Genomic DNA, 21,204 nt, shown 5'->3' on the forward strand with positions numbered 1-21,204 from the left:
TTACTAAACTTCAACTTACTCGTTTACATATTAGAGCATGTAAGTTTCCTTACATATTAGAGCCTTTTAGAGCTGTGAAATTAAACCGTGCGGGTTCGTATAAAGTTCTTAAATACTATTACAATTTTAAATAATTTATGTATGCTGCTATGTTCATAAAATATTGCCGAAAGAAGCTGAAATTAAGGAATTTTCCCTTTTTGCATCCTTCTTTTTTCCTTTTTTTGTTTCCTTGTTTTGGTAGCTACTACCCAATAAAAACAAATCGGTATTGGCAATTCAAAATTGTTTTAAACTGTTTTTCACCAAGCCATGATTGATACTAAAAGGTTCCAATTAGAAAGGAAGGGATTGCCCCTCCGCCTCTGTTTTGAAAATGTCATTTTGGAATTTTCATTTAACCCCCCCCCTATATTTTTAAAAATACTTTAGTTTGTATTTTCATTTAAAATTTGCCAAAATCTCTTTCCTCTCCCCATATTATGTGAATCGATGCCCTTAATATTGCTTGTTTCTCAAGAGGCACAAAGGATGTTGGTTTTTTCGGGATTATTAATTATTATATTTGTGCTTTCAGAAAAAGGTGGAAACTCAAGGTTTTAGCTCCAAAATTCTACTTCCTTTTTTGTTGAAGGTCTAAAACATTAATCCCTAACCGCATGCACAGTAAAAATTATTCAGTATTTTTATCACTAGGTAGCAAAGGTGCATTCATGAATTGTCCTAAAAATAATAGGAAAAAACTTATTTTTAGTGTATTTACTAGATTTTTTTGAAAAAAAGTTCCAAAAAGAAGTTTTCTGAAGAAAAGTAAAGTGCTATATTGATCATAAGGCGAGCAAAAACAAAATCATATAATAGCCCAAACTTCACCGGCCAGAAATCAAACAGCTCGTGGTAACGAACTGTAAGTAAGGAGCTATCCGGCTAAATAGTAACCGAAACTCTTAAAAACGTTATTTTGATACCAAAAGATACATCAAGAGAATCAGATTTTTATGCTGATTGCAAATATATAAGTTTCATCAAGTTTAGTCTTATCCGTCAAAAGTTACGCGCCTGAGAATATTCGCCTTATTTTCGAAAAAAAGAGAAAACACCCCCTAAAAGTCATAGAACCTTAATGAAAATCCCATCATCAGATTCGGCGTATCAGAAAACTCTACAGTACAGGTTTCAAGCTCCTATTTGCAAAAATATGAAATTTTGTATTTTTTGCCAGAAGAAATATTCACGGTTTATTTGTTTTTTTCTCTTCCCCATGGGTGATCGTGTCGACCCAGTGGTCATAGAATATCATAGGAGGGCTCATTCAAACGGAAATTAAAAGTTCTAGTGCTCTTTTTAAGTGACCAAAAGATGGAGGGCAACTAGGCCCCCTCCCACGCTCATTCTTTCCTAAAGTCACCCGATCAAAATTTTGAGGTAGCCGTTTTGTTCAGAATGGTCGAAAAATGTAATAAATATGCCTTTGAGGATGATTAATCCCCCACAGTCTCCAGGGGAACGGCTGCAAGTAATGAACTTTGGCCCAATGTTTACAAATAGTAGGATATTGTTTATTGGGAAGTATACAGACATTTTCAGGGGGGATTTTTTCTAGTAGTGAGGTGGGTCAGGGGTTACTTGGGAGGATCTTTCTATGGAGGAAGTTTTCATGGGGTAGGGAAATTGCTATGAAGGGGGCACTGGATTTCCCAGCATTATTAAAAAAACGATCAGAAATTAAATAAAAAAACAAGTTTTCAACTGAAAGTAAGGAGTACTTCAAAACTTAAAACGAACCGAAATTGTTCCGTATATGCTTGGGTTTACCCCTAGTCAATACCTCGCTCTTTACGCTAAAGTTTTTTTTTTGTATTTTCATAAGAACTATTTATTCTAATTAACGGCCTTTGTGATTAAGGGGTCATTCTTAAAGAATTGGAACAAAATTTGAACTTTAGCGTAAAGAGTGATTGTATTGACTAAGGGGCGAACCGCCTAATATACGTAATGAAAATATACGAATATAGAAGTTTGTCACGTAAGTTAATTCGTATGTTACATGTATGTATTACTAATAAAAAAATTCGTAAATAAAATTAAACAACTTTCTAGAAAGCCATTTAACCAAAAAAAAAGTAAAATTAATATGCAAATGTTGTTTTAATTACTCATGTACGGTGAGCCAAAATCAAAACCTGCATTAATTCAAAAACGTTCAGAAATTAAGTTAAAAAAAAGTTTTTTTTTTAACTGAAAGTATGAAGTGACATTAAAACTTAAAACGAACAGAAATTATTCCGTATATGAAAGGGACTGTCTCCTCCTCAATGCCTCGTTCTTTACGCTAAAGTGTGACTCTTTCTCATAACTATATTTTTGTTAAACAATGCAACCCTTTAGCGTAAAGAGTGAGGCATTGAGGAGAGGACAGCTCCTTTCATATTGGGACTGATTCCAGTTCGTTTTCTGCTTTTCTGTCGCTACTTTCTTTCTAATAAAAAACTTGTTTCTATATATATAGTGAGTCATATATGATAGTAAAGCACCGTACATATACTCAAAGATTCACGTTCGTTTTGTGCATTACTGTAGCTCCTTTCTTTCAAATAAAAAACTTGTTTCTTTTTAAAGAGTGAGGCATTGAGGAGAGGACAGCTCCTTTCATATACGCAATGATTCCCGTTCGTTTTCTGCTTTAATGTCGCTCCTTTCTTTCAATTAAAAAAATTGTTTCTTTTTAAAGAGTGAGGCATTGAGGAGAGGACAGCTCCTTTCATATACGCAATGATTCCCGTTCGTTTTCTGCTTTAATGTCGCTCCTTTCTTTAAATTAAAAAACTTGTTTATTTATATATAGTGAGTCATTGAGGAGTGGACAGCACCTTTCATATACGCAATGATTCACGTTCGTTTTCTGCTTTAATGTCGCTCCTTTCTTTCAATTAATAAACTTGTTTCTTTTTAAAGAGTGAGGCATTGAGGAGAGGACAGCTCCTTTCATATACGCAATGATTCCCGTTCGTTTTCTGCTTTAATGTCGCTCCTTTCTTTCAATTAAAAAACTTTTTTCTTTTTATTTAATTAATTAAAAAAAAACTTTTTCCACAAAATAAGTTTTTCAAAGAAAAGTAAAGAACTCCATTAAACAAAAAATGAGCAAAAACAAATAATCTACCAAGCGTGAAACTACCACAAATCAGCATTGATAAATAAATGAAACTCAAACCGAACAGAAATTACAATAAATAAAAGAGTCAAACTCAAAACGAGCAGAAATTAACATAAGTTGGGCACAAAACCCTATGCCTTCCTAAGGCCAGAACAAAATTTGCACTTTACTGAAAAAAATATAAAGGTTTTTACTTTTATAACTTTAATAAATCAAGTAATATTAACATTTTGATTACTAAATATCAGTATATGTATATTAAACGGACAATGCACATTCATTTGTATTTTTCAGTAAAGTGTAAATTTTGTTCTGGCCTTGGGAAGGCATAGGGGTTTTGCGCCTTATTTTGTGGAAAAAGTTTTTTTTAATTAATTTCTATTCGTTTTATATTGACATAGTCTCTTCAGGGAAAAAGGAAATAATACTTTAAATCTTTTCGTTTTTTAAAACTTTATATTTTGGCCTGTTATTTGTATGCTGGAGAAACATTTTCAGCAATTTTTAACAACATACACCCTTTTATAAATCTGGACACAAATAGTACTGTTTAATTTAGTTTCATACCTCCTCTAGTTGGCCTGAAATGGAAAACTTGATACTATTCGCAAAAAATCTTTTTACTTTCTTTGATAGCTTGGATATATTTACGCTATTTTGATTTGGTTAAATTTTAAGAGCAGAAGTAGCCTCGGAAGTTTGAACATAATACCCTCAGTCGTTCTTGGGATACTGCTGAGATGCTTTATTGGTATTTAGAAATATCAAATTGCATTTTGATTTAATATTAAGGAAACATTTTTTTTTTAAACATATTGGAAAAATGTGAGGGTGGGCGTGGGAGGGTGGATGTGGAAGGGGGATTAGTTGCCCTCCAATCACTTTCGACTATTAAAAAGGGCATCAGCCCTTTCTATATTCAATCGAATAAGCCCTTTTCCAAGTTCCCACGACAACTCCTTCGATACGAAGTGCCCTAGTCTAAACGACAACAACAACAAAAAATATCACTAATCACTTTCGTCGATTAAAAAGGGTACTAGCCCATTGAATTTCAAATCGAATGAGCCTTTTTTCAAGTTTCTACGACAAATATTTCAATAAAAACCATATATGCCCCCAGGGTATAACTTATAACTCTTGCCTTGAGGGTTGTGGGGGAGTGTCCTCAAAAACATATTTTCTATCTTGAAATCAACTACGCTGAACAAAATGGTTATCTCAAAATTTTAAGTGGATGTGTTTGGGGAAATGATGGGCGTGGGGGGGCTAGTTGCCCTCCAATCACTTTCGACTATTAAAAAAGGTACTAGCCCTTTGAATTTCCAATCGATTGAGCCGCTTTTGAGTTTCTACGACAACGCCTTCTATAAAGACCTTATATGCCCCCAGGGCGTAACTTAAAACCCTTGCCCTGAGGGTTGTGGGGGAGTATCCTCCTCAAAAACATATTTACTATCTTGAAATCAAATACGCTGAACAAAATGGCTATCTCAAAATTTTGATTGGATGTGTTTGGGGGACTGATGGGTGTGGGAGGGGGGCTAGCTGCCCTCCAATCACTTTCGACTATTAAAAAGGGCACTAGAACTCTCGATTTCCAATCGAATGAGCCCCTTTTGTGGTTTCTACAATTACCCCTTCCATATGAAATGCCCGGGTATGGAGAAGAAAAAAAATAATACATTCTGCCCACACCGTTCTTTACTTAGGCAGCGCTATCGCGCTGCCTATGTTTGCTATCAAAGAATAAATAAAACCCAAGACGAAAAGAAACTGTAGTAAATATTCAAACATAAAGATAACAAATACTGATATAGATGAATAAATAACTCCTAAAACGAGTTAAAATCAAATTGAATGCTCAAGTCAAACTTGAAACGAAAAACAATTATTACGGACTCGATTTTGACAATAGATCGCCCTCTTCTTGCCCCTGTAGTTCTATCGCATCATTTGCATCATTGTATCATTTGCGTTTTAGTGAAGACCAGATACATGTTGAAGAGTGTGCTTTAATTTTTCAAAACCTCAACGAAATTAAAAAAAATAACTAATCATCATGATGACTAGAAAGAAACAAATTGAATGTTTAATATTTTATGATACTAATTCCAAAAAAACCTCAGCAATTAAAGATTTTTTAACTGTATTTTTTGTCAATATTATAAATATAGAAAACAGTTTATAACATATTATAGTGTTTTCAGTAAAGCGCAAATAACGAAATATGCTTCCTTACTTTTACGGCTAGAGGAGAGAAGCAGTACCCGAAATCATGTTTGTTGTAACTTTTATTCGTTTCGTGTTTGACTAGAATATTCAATTTAATTTTTACTCGTTTTAGGATTTTCTTTATTTATCTATACAGAAAAGCTAAAGTCGGTGCTTTGAAAGGGGGGTCAGGCCTCTAAAGAGCTTAAGTCGGGATTTTAGCTTGCTAATTCCACTACCTAAGAAAATTAAAGGTATATAAAATTGGAGGTGCTTGTTGCTAATTTCGGTGCTCAGGAAAGCGATAAAATAATATAAATACCATGATAGTACATTTAATGGGTGCCGTTAGGACCAGTGCCTATATAGATAGTTTTACAGGGTAAACATTAGTCAATAATAAAAGAAAATAGGGATAAATGTTTGTTGATGTACTACCTCACCCTCCACTAAGAGACAAAAATGTAAGGTTATAAAATGAAAAGTTTATGTTTCAGGTTATAAATATTTATTAAATATCCATGGTTGCTCTAACCAAGGATAAATACAAGGAAAAAAATTCCTGGAGCCCTATCCCTCGAAATAATCGCACCAATTAGGAGAAGGTGGGTTTGCAACTGCTCTTTATATTTGAAAGTGTATTTTTTCTTTATCCTTGTTTAGCTGAAAAAATTGAAAAGGCTTCTTTTGACCTTTTTGTGTAAAAAAAGTAAATTGTAAGAACTAAAATCATGTGACACCAGAATTGGGAATCTGCCATCCCGACTTTAGATGCCTTTGGGCCCCGAAATTAACAAACTACTGCACCGATTGTAACTGACAAAGAGTGCCAACCCGGGTACCGAAGACCCAATTTTAGTGCGAACCATCATCCATTTAAGTACTTGTTATTTTATGTTTGGTATGATTATTTATGTTAATTTCTGTTCGTTTTGGGTTTCATTTATTCTTTGATAGTACTTTCTGGTTGTTTGAAGTTTGAGTTATTACATGACTGTTTTTGCTCGTCTTCAGTTTAATATGGCTTTTTACTTTTTTTGAAGAACTCATTTTCATAAAACATTTTTTCAAAATTAGTTTCTGTTCGCTTTTTATTGCAAAGTTCTATTGTTGGTTAATGTAATGAATATTTCTCCGGTTTTTCAAATTATTGACTTACGAATTAAAACATCTGATCCTAATTTCAATTCTTAATTTGTATAAGGGAATCTGAGAGTTGGCTTTGATTATGTTCGATATAGTTATTGGGTAAGTTTCTGAGATATTGTTGATACGCCTTTTTGACATGCATTAGTTACCAGCGGCGGTTTTATGGCGGGGGGGGGGGAGAGGACATAACCCGGGCGCAGAAATTTCAGAGGCGCAAAATTTCAAATAAATAATCTAAAGGTTAGACTCATTTTTATTAAAATAAAGTAGAGGGTTTAGTTGGTAAAATGGGAGACAGGGAGGGGCCACCGCTAATCAAATTTTTTTCCCGGATGCAAGAGAGACCATAACCGCCATTGAAATGCACATAGTGTGTTTTGATTTGGTTCTACATCTCCCTCAACATTTCTTTAAAGTTTCACCGTGATTGCCTAAGCCCTCTTGGAAACCCAGGATCGAACATACCCCCCCCCTTTCCCAACAATAACCCTATACGTAAACAGTGACAACCCATGCAATCCCCGGAGGCATAGTCATTTGAACTTTAAACTATTTTGAGCAAAATGTTTGTCTCAAAATTTTGATCGGATGTCTTTGGGGGTAGGGCAGCTAAGAAGGGCATATGAAGGGGGGGGGGTGGTTGCCCTCCAATCCTTTTGGACTTGAGTGTTTCGAGTTGGAGCCGCAATAAGTGACAGTTGCAAGTGTTCGTAGTCCCAGTCAAGTAGTCGGAGTTACAAGTAGTCATTGTTGCTATCGTAGTAGTAGAAGCAGTAATAGCACTGAAAGTTTCAAGTTAATACCCTGAAAAGTTCCTAAGATATCACAGATACGGCCTATTGATAACTTGGAAGCATTCCGACTCCTTTGATTTAGTTAAATCATCTCCTCAATATGCCCTTATGTTTCTTCTGAACAATCGTAGCCTTTTCGTACACACCCAATATAAAATATTTTCCCTTTCCCAAGGCTATATCCTGTATTTTAACAAAAGGCCGACTGCATAATTTGCAACCTTTGTCAGGGGGGGCTTTGGGATTGGGGGGGGGGGGCAAGGCATTATATCGTACATACGCCCTTTTGATAACTTGGATGCACTGTTTCTTTTGATTTAATTCAACATTCCCCTTTTCCTAATGATAAAACCTGTATTTAAAAATAGGGCATATTGCAACATTTAGAACCCTGGACCTGGGGGCCTGTAGGAGGCTTGGTATCCTCGGTGGCGTCATTATTAGAGCTTCGAATATTTTGAAAAAAACGGTTTATTGAAATTCCATCAGTGCTGAGAGGGAGGGGTATCAAAAAGAGTGGGGGATGGTTGCCCTCCAATCACTGTTCAGTATTCCCTTCGAACGTACCCTGGACTTAATACCCCTTCGCTGTTTCTTGGATATTGTTGATACGCCCTTTTGACAGCCTGCAAACCTATAGTGTATTGTGATTTTGTTCGAAATCCCCCTCAGCATATCTTGAAAGTTTCTCCTTAACATTGTAAGGCTTTTTGGAGAACTAAGATTAAACATGCCCCCTTATCCCAAAAAAAAATCTTATATGTCAACAATAGACAGCTTGTATAACTTACAGACACTGCTCCCTGGGCTAGGGGGGGTATGTAATAACGGAATGCATAGTTATTTGACCTTTGGATTATCTTGAAATTTTAATCGGACGTATTTAGTTGGAGGGAAGACAAAAAGGGGGGGGGGGCTGGTTGCCAACCGAGTTCTTTTACTCTAAAAAGGGACACTAGAACTTTCAACTTCCAATAGAATTAGTCCCCTCCACGTTTGTACGACTACCCCTTGCATATGAAGTGGCTCTGGGAAAATAACATAACAACAAAAACAAATTCAAGCCTTATGGCTCTTTGCTATAGTCAATTTCCTTGTATATTGGGATGGACGAGGAGCGTGCGTAGCCGTGTTGGCCTCGGGCGGCTTGGTGCTGCGGTGAGTTGTTAGTAGTAGTAGTAGTAGCTATAGTCAATGCTAGAGCCTTTTTTCTGAATTCGATAAATTAGTTGATTTGATGTGTTAGTTAAGCAGATATGAAAAGTTGTCATATATACATTCTACCAAATTTTGCTTGAAGTTTATACTACTCATAAAACATTTTGTTCCAAAAGGATCGTCTTTTTTAAAAAATTTTTTACGATCTACTAAATAGTTTGTCATTGAAGTTGCTAAATTTATCAGATTCTATTTTTTTCCTATATTAATTTGAATGTTATAAAAATACTAAATCTACAAATGTTGGTTTGTCTTTCTTGATAAATTAGTAGTAAATCTGTTTTAATTTAATTTAGTACTCTTTCACGGCAACCATTTGAGGCTAGGGAAACTATAATTGGAACTTGTGATTTTGTTGATAATTCTTAGATAGAGTGACTCATCAGTTTTTTTTCTTCTTTTTTTTAAGTCAAGGATTTAGTACAGTTTTATTTTAATGACGATTCTCGAAAGCAAAACGGCTTAACTTTCTTTTAAGTCAAAAATCATACAAAATAATTAAAAACAGACGAAATTAGTAAATAAGATATTATAATTATAATAGATAGAAAGGTTAAAACCAAAAAAGATAAAAGATAGTCAAAATAGGTGAGTTCAAAATCAACGAGTGTTGGAAGTTAAATATGTCGTACGACATGATGCAATTTTAAAACAGTAGTGATAAAAGATGAAAGCAGGTAAGGTATATCTATTGTAAAGAAAAAATGCACACACAGAAAAAAAGGCAGTCAAAGAAATAAAATGAATGAGTATCTAATAACAGTCAAGAACTGTACATTACGGTTGTGAAGAGAAGGAAAGAAGAGGGAAGGTAAAATAAGTAAAAAAAAGTAAACTGAAAGGGCATAAAATCGTCTAATACTGAAAATAGTAAGTACAAAAATGGTTAAAACTAAACATAATTCTAAACCTGGTGAGATTTTAGTGCCGCCAAATACGGCTTAGAACGAAGAATAAGAATTATGAAGATGACCATGAGCTATTAAGAAGCTCAGTAACAAAGATACCAAATTTGTTTAATACCGAGAATTTGGAGGGTAAAAATTGTGCATTAGATTCAACTATGAAAAAACACTAGTCGAAATGCTCCATTTTAAAATCATTAGAACTTAACTAATTAAAATTATATGGTCAACTTAATGAAATTGTCGTTTGCACGCCACCAGAAACAAGAATAAGCCACACCAAGGCCGTATCAGGGAGGGGGGGGGGTACTGGCCATGAAATTGAAAATTTAAGTCACATTTTCCAATAGCCATCCCCCCTCCCCCCGCCCAAAAAAAAATAAGCAAGGCTCTGTCCAAAGCAAAAATTAGGTCTGTTAGGCCACGCAAAATCAGAGAAACTAGGGAAAAAATTAAAAGACTAAAGACTGAGGCTAATACAGTCGTTCGAAAACAAAATACAGTTAAAAAAAATACAAACATAGCAGTTGTATAGTCTGGGTAAACGTTTTGTTGGGGTAATTAGACTCATTTTCTGTTAATATGTCAAAAAAAAGTTTTCATTTAATGTTGTATATACATTAAACAATTACATACCCCCCCCCCCCAAAAAAAAAATGAAATGGCCCTTCTAAAAGTGAAAAAAGGTATGAGGGAAACCAGGTATACGTAATGAAAAAGATGTTGGTTTTTCAAATTCCTCTGCTTTCGCTTATAAAATCCCAGAATATTTTAGTGTTTGTTACCTCTGTAAACGACGTCAAGACCTTCACCTGTTGTGATTTTTAATAAGATTTCTAAGAGAAATGAAGAGCACAAATATACTTTTATCATTATCCTTTCATGACTGCTACCTTTTCAAATTTAGGTAGTGCAGGTGCCTCAGTACACCCTCTTGTTTGTGTCACTGGTACAGCGCCACTAGATAGATGTTCAACAACCTCATCTTCCTCCCCTAGTCATAGTGCTATGTCTAGGAACTCTTCTAGGAAGTCAAATATTTCAAACAGGATAATCAATGGGAAAAGTGAAGGTACTAATTATTTTCCCCCTTTGCCTGCTTTGGGGTGCATGTTTCCCATTTCAGGTTTCAATATTTAATCTCAACTGGTATGAGTTCATCATTCATGTACATAATGGTCTGCTCGCCACGTTTGTTGTTTCTGCCGAGTTCCGGTAAAATAATTTAGTTTTTGTCTATTATGATAAAAAGTTTAATTAAAAGTTTGTATCTATTAAGGATAGTAATAAATTTTTATTGTTTAACATTAAAAATATTAAATGTTATAAATATTAATATTTGGCTCTAATATTTAATTTGGTACTTAATCTTTGGCCTTCTGGTAATGGCTATGTTTATTTCATTGTTGTATTATTTTTGTGCATTATTGAAAAAAAGATATCAATCTATCAAACAAATTATTTAATTTTAATATCTTATATTTTATTATTGTGTCATTTCGCCAAAAAAGAGAAAAAAACATGTAAAAACATTTGTAAGACACTTTTCTGCGTCAGTCTGACACTAAAAATCTTTTATATAGCTTTATCACCCGTGCCAACGCATTATGCTGCTAAACCTGCTAGGTGGGGCGTTGCCAGTGAGGCTGTTAAACGGAAAATATCACTAGAATCGTGCACTTCTGACAAAAAGCACCAAAATTGGTGGACATATACATCAAAGCACGGAGAATCCAATGGTGACGAGAAGCACGTCGAGTAGACACTCGAAAGCACCTTTACGAGCACCCAAAGTGATAGAAAAAAGCGCAAGTTTACCAGTCTCTCTACAGACGCATCAAAACTTCTGACAATGCGTTTTAAGGTATTGAGATTCCATTGGTAGCTAAATAAAAAGCAACGGATTGCTCTGAAGCGCGCAATAGAACGAAAAAAAGCGTGTAAAGCGCAAAATGGAAGCGCCCATTCAATGAAATACAAAAACTGGCAAAAACACAGTTTAGAGTACTAGAAGTTCGACTATTAAAAGAAGCAGCTCTAGTTTGTCTGGCCAAGCGCGTATTTGCGCACTCAAAAGCGCGCAAAAAGCGCAGATCTGATGGAAAGTTTTGAGAAACTCTGGAAAAAGGGGAAATATAGTATGAAATATGGGTGAAACCAATGGTGATCGGTATGAAGTCGAGCGATTACTCTATAGCGTCTTATAAAACACCCGAAGCGCTAAAAAAGCGCAAGTTTACCAGACTCGCTACAAAAGCATCAAAATTTCTGTTTGCCAAAAGAACTGAAAATCCAGAATATAATGGAACAGCGGACTGCAGAAAATCACGAAGTGGGCTCGGTATTTCAGAAGAGGTTCTAGACAAACACTAATAACCTTGTAAATACCCTAATAGAATAGGGTAATCCTTTCGAAAGTATGTATGACAGTCTCGTTTCCATCGACTCCAGAAGAGTGCCCCATTGTCTTGCCATCAGTAGTTACCGCAATCTGGGAATTGTTGGCTAATCCCAGTACGATACTTTTGTAAAATGTATAAAGTCTACTGATTCACCGATACGCCAAAACAAGATGTCATTATTTTCAACTCTCATTCCATCATCGATACCGAAGTCGAAACTGATCCTTCAGATAGCCAAGTTAGATTCGGCCCTATTTGCAAAACTCTATATTGGCTGCAACACCAGAGGCGCTGACTTGGAAGTGTTTTTCAAACACGATAACCAGCCTTTCCGTCCTTCAATCTCTGGTCAGGTTAATCTGAGATTCGGCACGAAGTCTAATATTGTAACTTTGCTCACAGCTTATTCTTCTGAAGTTGTGGCCGAGATACCTCACCCCGATTTCAAGGCTTTTGATGGTGCTGTCCCAGTCCATCTTATAAAGCCAAAAAGCCAGACGCTTGGTGAATATGTTACACAAGAAATCTACCAATATCTTCGTAAGCAGTTCACAAGTGAAACACAGCGAGTTGAAGTCGTCTTTGGCGTTTATAACTCCGATGGTTTGACAACTGCTACACGAGAAAAACGTGGCAAGGCTGTGTATCTGACGAAGGTTGAAGAAGGAACGCCAATTTCAAAAAACTGGACTAGTTTACTTCAGTGTTCAGCCAACAAGCGGAGCCTATTCGAGTTCGTGGCAAAAAAAAAAGAATTGCGACGCTGTTACCAGTCATTTGGTATTCGTGACTTCTGGTGATAATGCTTGAAGTACAATTCTATCTGACTTGGCTGAAATTAATCCTAGCAACCACGAGGAGGGAGATAGCAGGATAGTCTTACACTGCCTTCATCAAGCACGCTGCAACATGAAATTGATCACTGTCAGAACGGTTGATTCATGTGTAGTTGTTCTGCTCATCGCAAAGTACTTTCTTATTGGGATTGATCAACAGTACGCAGCATATGGCCAAGGAAAGAGTTTTCGATACATTCCTGTTCACACATAGCAACTGCACTTGGCGAAGAAAAGGCGCAGTCACTGGTTTTTTCCATGCTCTAAGTGGCAAGTGACACTGTGTCCACATTCCATTGGCATAGCAAGGGAGGGTTTTGGAAAGCATGGGAAGTGCGCAGTGCCATAAAACCGGTCTTCATCTGCCTGTCTTCTCCTCTTCAAGAGCTCACTGAAAACGACTTTGCACAGATTGTAAAGTTCATTGTGCTTGTGTATGACAGATCCAGTGGGTAGGTAAACAATCCAAAAGAGTAGGTAACTCTTAACTCTCCACAGATCCAAAGAGTAGGTAAACAAGTTGAGGACGTATTTGTTCACAAAAAAAGGATCATCCATGGGCAGACTTCCGCCAACCCAGGATGCTCTAAACCAGCACATTCGGCACGATTACCTTAAAACCCAGGTATGATCCAGTTCTCATCTTGCCATTATTCCCAAGACGAACCCCAACGATTACGGATGGGAAAAGACTAGCAATGGCCTTTGGGCTCCTCGATGATCAACCCTGCCCCAAGGTTATGTCGCCTGTCGAGAGTTTATACGATGCAGTTGCAAAAAGCAATGCTCTGGGCGCTGCAACTGCAAGAGCAACTCACTTGAGTGCACCGAGTTATGTTCTTGCCACGGGTCCTGCCAAGTATAATGAATCTTTATGAATTATGTATTTTGCTGTCCCTTTTAAGGTTTAAGCCTAAATTAGAATCCCGGTTGCTCAACATGTGATCTGATATCTCAGTGAAGTATCATATTATTTGATAATAATTGCCTTAGTTTGTATTCCATTTTCCAATAACAATGACAATCAAGACAAGTTAGCTAAAGCAGCAAACGGAAATGGCTTTTTCGGCTGGGCATCTCCGAAAAAGTGCCATGTAGGCTTCTATGTGTCTTCGAAATCCTTCATTTTTTTTTCGTGTCATTAAGCGTCGTGGGCTCTGCTGGACGCTCTAAATCGTTCTTCGTATTGCATGTTCAATGTCATTTGGAATTATCGCTTGTTTTAAGAAACTAATGTATTGTAAATTTTTCTATTTCCGCACTTGAAGGCATTAAGACATGCCAGGACCGGATTCTGGCTTACAGATTCACTTTATTTTTAACACCACTCGACTCTTGGTATTTCAAACCGTGTTTCAACCAAATCTGAACTTTTTGTAACAAGCAGATGAGTTTAGCGCTTTTAGCGCTCTTTTCAGCGATTGCAAAGGTGCTATAAAGCGATCGCTCGATTTTCTACCTGTGATTATTGGGTACCCCATACTTTGTACTACATTACCACTTTTTCTGGAGTTTTTTCAAACTTCCATCAGTTTTGCACTTTTTCTGCAAATTTGAGCGCACAAATTTGCGCTTTGACGCGGTGACTCGAGCTTTTGCTTGCAATCTTCGGACTTCTAGTACTCTAAAATATGATTTTACCTTTTTTGGTATTGCATAGGATAGGTGCTCCTATTTTGTGTTTTACAAGCTTTTTAGCGCTCTATTGTGCACTTCAGAGCGATCCTTTACTTTTCATATAGCCGCCACTGGAATTGCCATATCTTAAAATGTATATTCAGAGGTTTTGATGCTACTGTAGAGATGCTGGTAAACTTGCGCATTTTTTAGTCCTTCGGGTGCTCGTAAAGGGGCTTTAGAGTGCCTGTCCGACGTGCTTCCCGTCACCATTAGATTCCCCGTGCTTTAATCTATGTTTCCACCAATTTTCGTGCTTTTCGTCAGAAGTTCACGATTCTTATGCTTAACAGCCCCGCTACTTGGGATTAAACTTTCAAGGCTTATTTTTTAAGCGTACCAATGATTTTGTCACTGGTCGCAGTATTGATTGGATTAACTACATTGGTCTAAGTAGTGACGGAGCTCGTTCAGTTTTAAACCTTCGTAAAAACTGGTTTAAACAAACTCAAGAGTTAGCCCTATTTTTTTATGGGCATGTTGTAACATTATTAGACAAGCATTGGTGATGAAGTGCCTACCTTCAAACTTAAACTTCACTTCAGAATAACATGTCAAGTTTGTAAACTACATAAAATCTCATCAATCAAATAGCGGACTTTTTGCCGAATTATGTAAGGAGATGGGGATTGATCATAAACACTTTTTTTTGTATTATAATCCAGGACGGCTTTAAAAAAGAAACACTTTAAAACGTCTGTTTGATGTAAAGCACAAAGAATCGCTGTTTCTGAATGAATACCGACCATGGAGCTATTGCCATCAGGGTGCCATTGAAGGTGCTATTTACCATTTAAGGGCAGATTCTTCCATTTCATGTGGTTAACAAAAGTGGCTTATTTTTTAAATATTTGCTACATTCAGTGAATTGAATTTAAGTTTGCAAAGCCTCTGGTTCAAATAGGTTAAAAGTTTTGGAAAAAGTTGCCGCGATAAAGATAAAAATTACCTCTGTGGAAACAGCAAATTTAAAAATAAATTGTAGATCTTTTAAGACGTCAAATTTTTTGAGATCCATGTTAATTATATTGGAGGAGATTCACGTCTAGAGACACGTCAGTTTCAATTTCCTAGCTAATAAGTAGTTTTGAAGACTCCTTTCCACATATTCCTTCAAAGAATCCTTTTTAGAATAAAGGTTCTTTTTTGCCGAAATTGGAAAGGGAGAAATTTTGATCTTACTTACCAAAAGATTCAAAATTTCAATTCAATTGAAATTTTAAGTGACATCCATCTGGAAAAAAAGTGTTCGAAAATGTACCATTAACTAGTTTTTTGTTGTGCTTGTAAAAAGAGTATAATGAGTATTATAAAAAGTTATATAAAAAATTATTATAAAAAGTATTAAAAGTATAAAAAGTTATTATAAAAAGTATTATAAAAAGTATTATATTATTATAAATACTTATAAAAAGTATTTCGCTTATAAGCGAAAAGCATTAAATTTGTATATTAAGTTGTATTAAAATGTGTGTGCATTGAATAAGCAATCAAATACTGGATATCTGTTGAAACTAAAACTTGTTTTTTAAATAAAAGGATTAAGTCTCATAAGGCGGGTTGCGAAAAAAACTTTAAAACTTCAAGACTGACAGTGGTAAACAAAAAATTTGGAAATCGCTACACTGGATTTTATATCGGGAGGCGTAATGAACTTCTCCAAAATGAAAGATAAATTATGGTAGAAATTTGAGGTATTGTACTCTAATTTTTGTTCTTGTGCATTTAGAGGAATTGTATATCTTTTATGTTATTTTCAGCATCAGTTATGATAAAGCGTCATGCCTTAGCATACTTTATTCGTATGGATGAATGGATCCGTGTTTAAAGTTCCACGGTGGACACTTTAATTGTAACCACCACCCAGTGAGCTAAAACGGACAAAATTTAAAGCGAAGACACATTTCTGGTTTGAGAAAATGTCCAAGAATTTTAGTGCTTGCGTAAATATGTGACTTTTTAGAATTTTTCGGAGGAATTTTTATTATGGACTTCTTCAAATTGATTTCTAAAAAAAAATATATCATACGTTATAGTTTTCATTGCTGTATAAATCCTTGTTTTTGATCAAACTCTCGAGGAATTTTTATTATGGACTTCTTCAAATTGATTTCTAAAAAACAAATATAATAAAATATAGCTTTCATTAAATCATAACTCTCGAGGAATTTTTATTATGGACTTCTTCAAAATTATTTCTAAAAAAAATATATCATAAATTATAGTTTTTATTTCTGTATAAATCCTTGTTTTTGATTAAACTCTCGAGGAATTTTTATTATGGACTTCTTCAAATTGATTTCTAAAAAAAAATATATCATAAATTATAGTTTTCATTGCTGAATAAATTCTTGTTTTTGATCAAACTCTCGTGGACGTACGAAGTTGGAAATCAATCAAGTTCATTAACACTAAAATCTAGAATAAAAATATGGAACGGGACTTAGTACCTTAGAGGCTCTTAGTACCTTAGTACCTTATATGAACATAAATATACCGAGTGTTTTCTCTTTTATAAATCCAATTTCTATTCAACATATCAATAAAAATATGTTAGATTTTTATCTTTTATTTTGAGAAAAAAAAACTTCTAAATTTTTCAGACATTCGTCACCTCGTTCGGAAGCAAAGTTTGGTAGATATAAACTCTTTACGAGTGTTATTGAAGAATGTTTTTTGCTATTTTTCACTCCTTGAAGCCGGAAGACCAGAGGACAAACTGGAATGTAAGTAGATTTTTAGTCAGAAATATTACATGACCCTGCCCAGGTTTAGATTAGGAGTGAGGTTTTAATTTTCTTGTTCCATAGTAAAACTTCCCTAAAATGCTGCCGTTTTTTTTATGAACTATTAAAAATTTTTCTAAGCATACACAGACATGGACTAAAATTTGTTCTCCGGTAGGCCTAGTCAAAAAGGCCAAAGACGACACTTTGTTATTGCGTGTTCTTTTTTTTGCATACAAAAGAACTAGAGGGGACTTACACAGGGACTTCTTTTGACCCCTTTTTACAGTTTCCACGACCTGCAGTTCTATACGTTGGTCCCTGGAAAATAAAATAAAACGTATGCTTGGAGGTGTTATTATTATTTTTATTTTTTTTTTAGATTTAGGGCTAATAATTCCGTACTAGTGTTCCAAGATGAGCTAGGTTAGGTGTTGCTATCTTCGTCAGAACTCCATCCTTCTTTGGGGTATTTTTCTTCCTTCACCTAAAATAATGGAAATTTTCTTGTGCTAACTAACGCGTATGTCTATGAGTTTTCTCCTCTTTAGCTCAACTAGCTTGTCCAATGTTGCAATTTTTTAGTGACGTCGTTCGTATCCAACGAAATAGCAAACCGTGAATCTCAAGTCGAATCTCTCTAATCAAATTTCTTTTGTCTCCTATCAATGAATTCCCTGCCTGCGTCAACATTCGTGACGTATATAACGACGTCATCCTATATCTAGGGGAAGAAGGCCGGAGATCGAATAGAAAGCTGGAGCTATATTTAGATCGCTGAGAAAAGAACTGTAGAAGACTGATCTTTTTTTCTATCTCCCTTGCTTTCATTCTTAGAAAGTTATTAAAAGCCGGCTTGGATGATTTATAGTTCTCTAAACCAGGATCTGAGATCAAAAATAGCTTTCTTTTCCACAGGAAATTACATAAAGACAAGCTGTATGAAACAATATGATTAGTACAACAAAAGATATAGATCAGCTGTGGAAAACAACCCAAAAAAGAGATACAAGTAGATTATCAAAACATTTATATTTATAGTGGACAATGACTCAGTGTTGTCTCTGTACAAATTGGCACAGGGATCAGGGGCCTAATTGTTTATGGGACAGGAGGGGCAAGTGCCCCTCCCAGACTTCGGTTTTCAACCCCCCTCCCCCGCTCAGACCGGAGTTTGTCCCTTAACTGGAATTTAGTTTCTTAAAGAATCTTGTCAAAACTAAGATAAGCTCGCATAATTCAAGCATCCACAGAAACGGGTCAGTATTCTTTAGTATACCTTTATAGTACTGTAAGGCTCATTTTTCAATTTTCTCTGTCATTTTCACTTGATTTGAAAAAATTGGCTCCAACTTTGCCCACCCCCATAAATTTAACGAAGTTACGCCATTGACAGGAAGTAAGGAGCATTTTATGATGTAAGACGATTCTAGGTTTCTTTCTTTTTTTTTCATTTTTTTTATTTAAACAGGTCTCCCCATAACTCTTTAGCCCTTTTATGACCTATACAGAAAATGTTGGTACCTATGCAGTAATGTAGCCTAGCTAAAAGTGGAGGGAATCTGGTTGGATCAGGCGCTTATAAAAAGGTGACCTTTGGTTTCATGCCCCTTTTTCTCTGAACTCTCATAATCTTATGATTTTGAAGTTATTCCCCATATTTTGCACGTAATTTGCCCTGGAACATTGTACCCAGTATTCTCCGCTGTTTGTTTTACGGAATTAATCAATTTGATTTCAGACTTTGTTGTAAGTTTAATGTGGGTTTTCAGCTTTATTTGAACAAAAGCTTCCCTTTTTGTTTTATTAATTTTAAAAAAATCCATAAAATAAGTATTTCCAAGAAAAGTAAAGAGCTCCATTAAACCGAAAATGGGCAGAAATACAATAAAATAATCTTCCAAGCGTAAAACAACCACAAATCACCAGCAATTAATAAATAAAACTCAAAACGAACAGAAATCACAATAAACAACTGAGTCAAACTTGAAACGGGTGACATCCTCTATACCTTCTGAAGACCAGAACATAATTTGCACTTCACTGAGAACAAAATATATTTTATATGTTTTCACTTTTTAAACTTTAATAAGTAAACAATTATTAAAACCATAAGGGATAAATATTAGTATATGTATATTAAACGGTCAATCCACATTCATTTGTTGCTGGTTTTTTTCTTCAGTAAACTACACATTATGTTCTGGTCTTCAGAAGGCAGAACCGTTCACACTCATTGGTAAACTGCAAATGATGCTCTGGACTTTCGGAGGCTTATTTCTACTAGTCTTTGGTTTAATATAGTAGCTCTTCACTGTTCTTTGAAAAACTTTTTTTTAATTTTTGCTTTAATTATTATCCGTTTGTCTTAATTGAGGTTATTTTTGATTTGTTATAAAGCAAATACTAGTATTTGTTTCAGTATGTCAGCTAAGAATTAAGATTTTGGCTTGCTATTCATATTTTTGGCAAAATTTGGTACCAAATTTAATAATATTTGCACTATAGAACTTTTTATGGATTGGTAGGGTGAATGAAATTCAAATAGATAGAATAAAAATTTGCATGATTTTTTACCCTCTATAGGGCTGAAGCAATACTGACCCTCATTATGTTACAAATATGAATGTAGAAAAATGTTGGTCGACTATTTTGTTATAAGAACCATATTGCCTTATATTTAACTGCTGATCTATTTAAATAAATACATTTTGAGTTCATTTATTAGAAAAAGATTGAATTTGTTGTCTAAAATGTAAATATTAGTACATGCCTTCAAGAATCAGTTCAACCTGATTTTGTTTTTGGTTGAGGTTCCCTTGGCTTGAAAACTTTAATCGAAGTGTCTTCACGTTTTGAAATTTTAAGCATATCACTGTGAATAAAGAATATTTTGTACTAAAAATTAACACAACCGTATCTTTCTTCAAAATTTTATTGTCCTTGATACATTTGCCTTGGTCCCCTTATGTGAAAATCTAAAATCTACTCGATCTCCCCGTCCAATATTACCTTAAGGTTTCAGCTTAAGTTGTTAATTCATACCCTTAGTTGTTGTAGACCTACCTTTTTAACAACCTGGATGCACATATTGTCTTTGGATTTAGTCAAACACTCCTTGATAATTTTAGCTTAATATCGTTAGCCTGTTCTGAGTGATTGCAGATACGCCCTTTTCATAGCCTGGATAGTGTCTTTTGATTTATTTCAAATGCCTCCTCAAAATTCCTTAAAAATTTCAGCTTAATACCCTGGCAAATTCTTGAGACATTGGAGAAACACTGTTTAACAACCTGGTGCACAGAGTGCCTTTTGATTTAGTTTAACGTGCCCCCTAGCATTCCCTAGAAGTTTCAAATTGATACCTTTAGTCGTTCCTGAGACATTTGAGATGCGTATCCTTGACAACCTGGATGCATAATGGTGTCTTGTGGTTTGGTTCCATCCCCCCCCTCAACCTTCCCTAAAATTTTCAATTTAAAATCATTAATCAATCCTGAAATATTACGGATACAGCCTTTTGCCAGCATTGATGTAAATAGTGTCTTTGAATTTGGTTTAGCATCCTCCCCTTGACGGGCCCTGGAAGTTTCAACTTAATACCCTCTGCCGTTCCTGAGATATTACAGCTACACCGTTTTGGCCGCCTGGATGTACACAGTAATCTTCAGTGATTTAGTTCAACATCCCCCTCAACATACTTTGAAGGTTTCAAACTAATACCCTAGCCATTCTTAAGATATTGTAGATACTCGTGCGCCCTTTTGATAGGTAACTTGGATGCACATAGTGTCTTTCGGCCTTATCCAAAATTCCCTGCAAGTGTCTTGAAAGTTTGACAACCCTACTTAAGTTTAATTTAACATCCCTCTAAATTTTCTTTGCAAGTTTCAACTTAATACCCTTAGCCGTTCCTAAGATATTGCAAAAACGCCATTTTGAAAACCTGGAAAGTTTAAAGTCTAGTGATCTTGTTCAATAGCTGCCTCAACGTAATGCAGGTATATCATTCCTGAGGTAATGCATGTAATTTATAAATAATTATAAATAATTTCTGAGATCACAATGGCTAATCATGATAAAACATAAAATCGCGAAGAAAGGGAAAAATGGGGGGGGGGCACAC

At 35.3% G+C, this 21,204-nt stretch overlaps 1 protein-coding gene across 4 annotated transcripts in view; it reads left to right on the forward strand.

Moving 5' to 3' along the window:
• The window catches only part of LOC148942732 (diacylglycerol kinase 1-like), a 147,596-nt gene that overhangs the window by 38,253 nt on the left and 88,139 nt on the right, over positions 1-21,204 (forward strand). For all 4 annotated transcript variants that reach the window (XM_089102798.1, XM_089102799.1, XM_089102800.1 and 1 more), the window contains exons 4-5: positions 10,345-10,509; positions 16,956-17,078. In XM_089102798.1, the coding sequence (XP_088958924.1) occupies positions 10,345-10,509; positions 16,956-17,078 (288 nt within the window). The remainder of the gene's footprint in view (positions 1-10,344; positions 10,510-16,955; positions 17,079-21,204) is intronic.

The sequence above is a fragment of the Artemia sp. Qi Xiang Cuo genome, chromosome 16 (assembly GCF_049724085.1).
Source record: "Artemia sp. Qi Xiang Cuo chromosome 16, ASM4972408v1, whole genome shotgun sequence".
NCBI classification, from domain to species: domain Eukaryota; kingdom Metazoa; phylum Arthropoda; class Branchiopoda; order Anostraca; family Artemiidae; genus Artemia; species Artemia sp. Qi Xiang Cuo.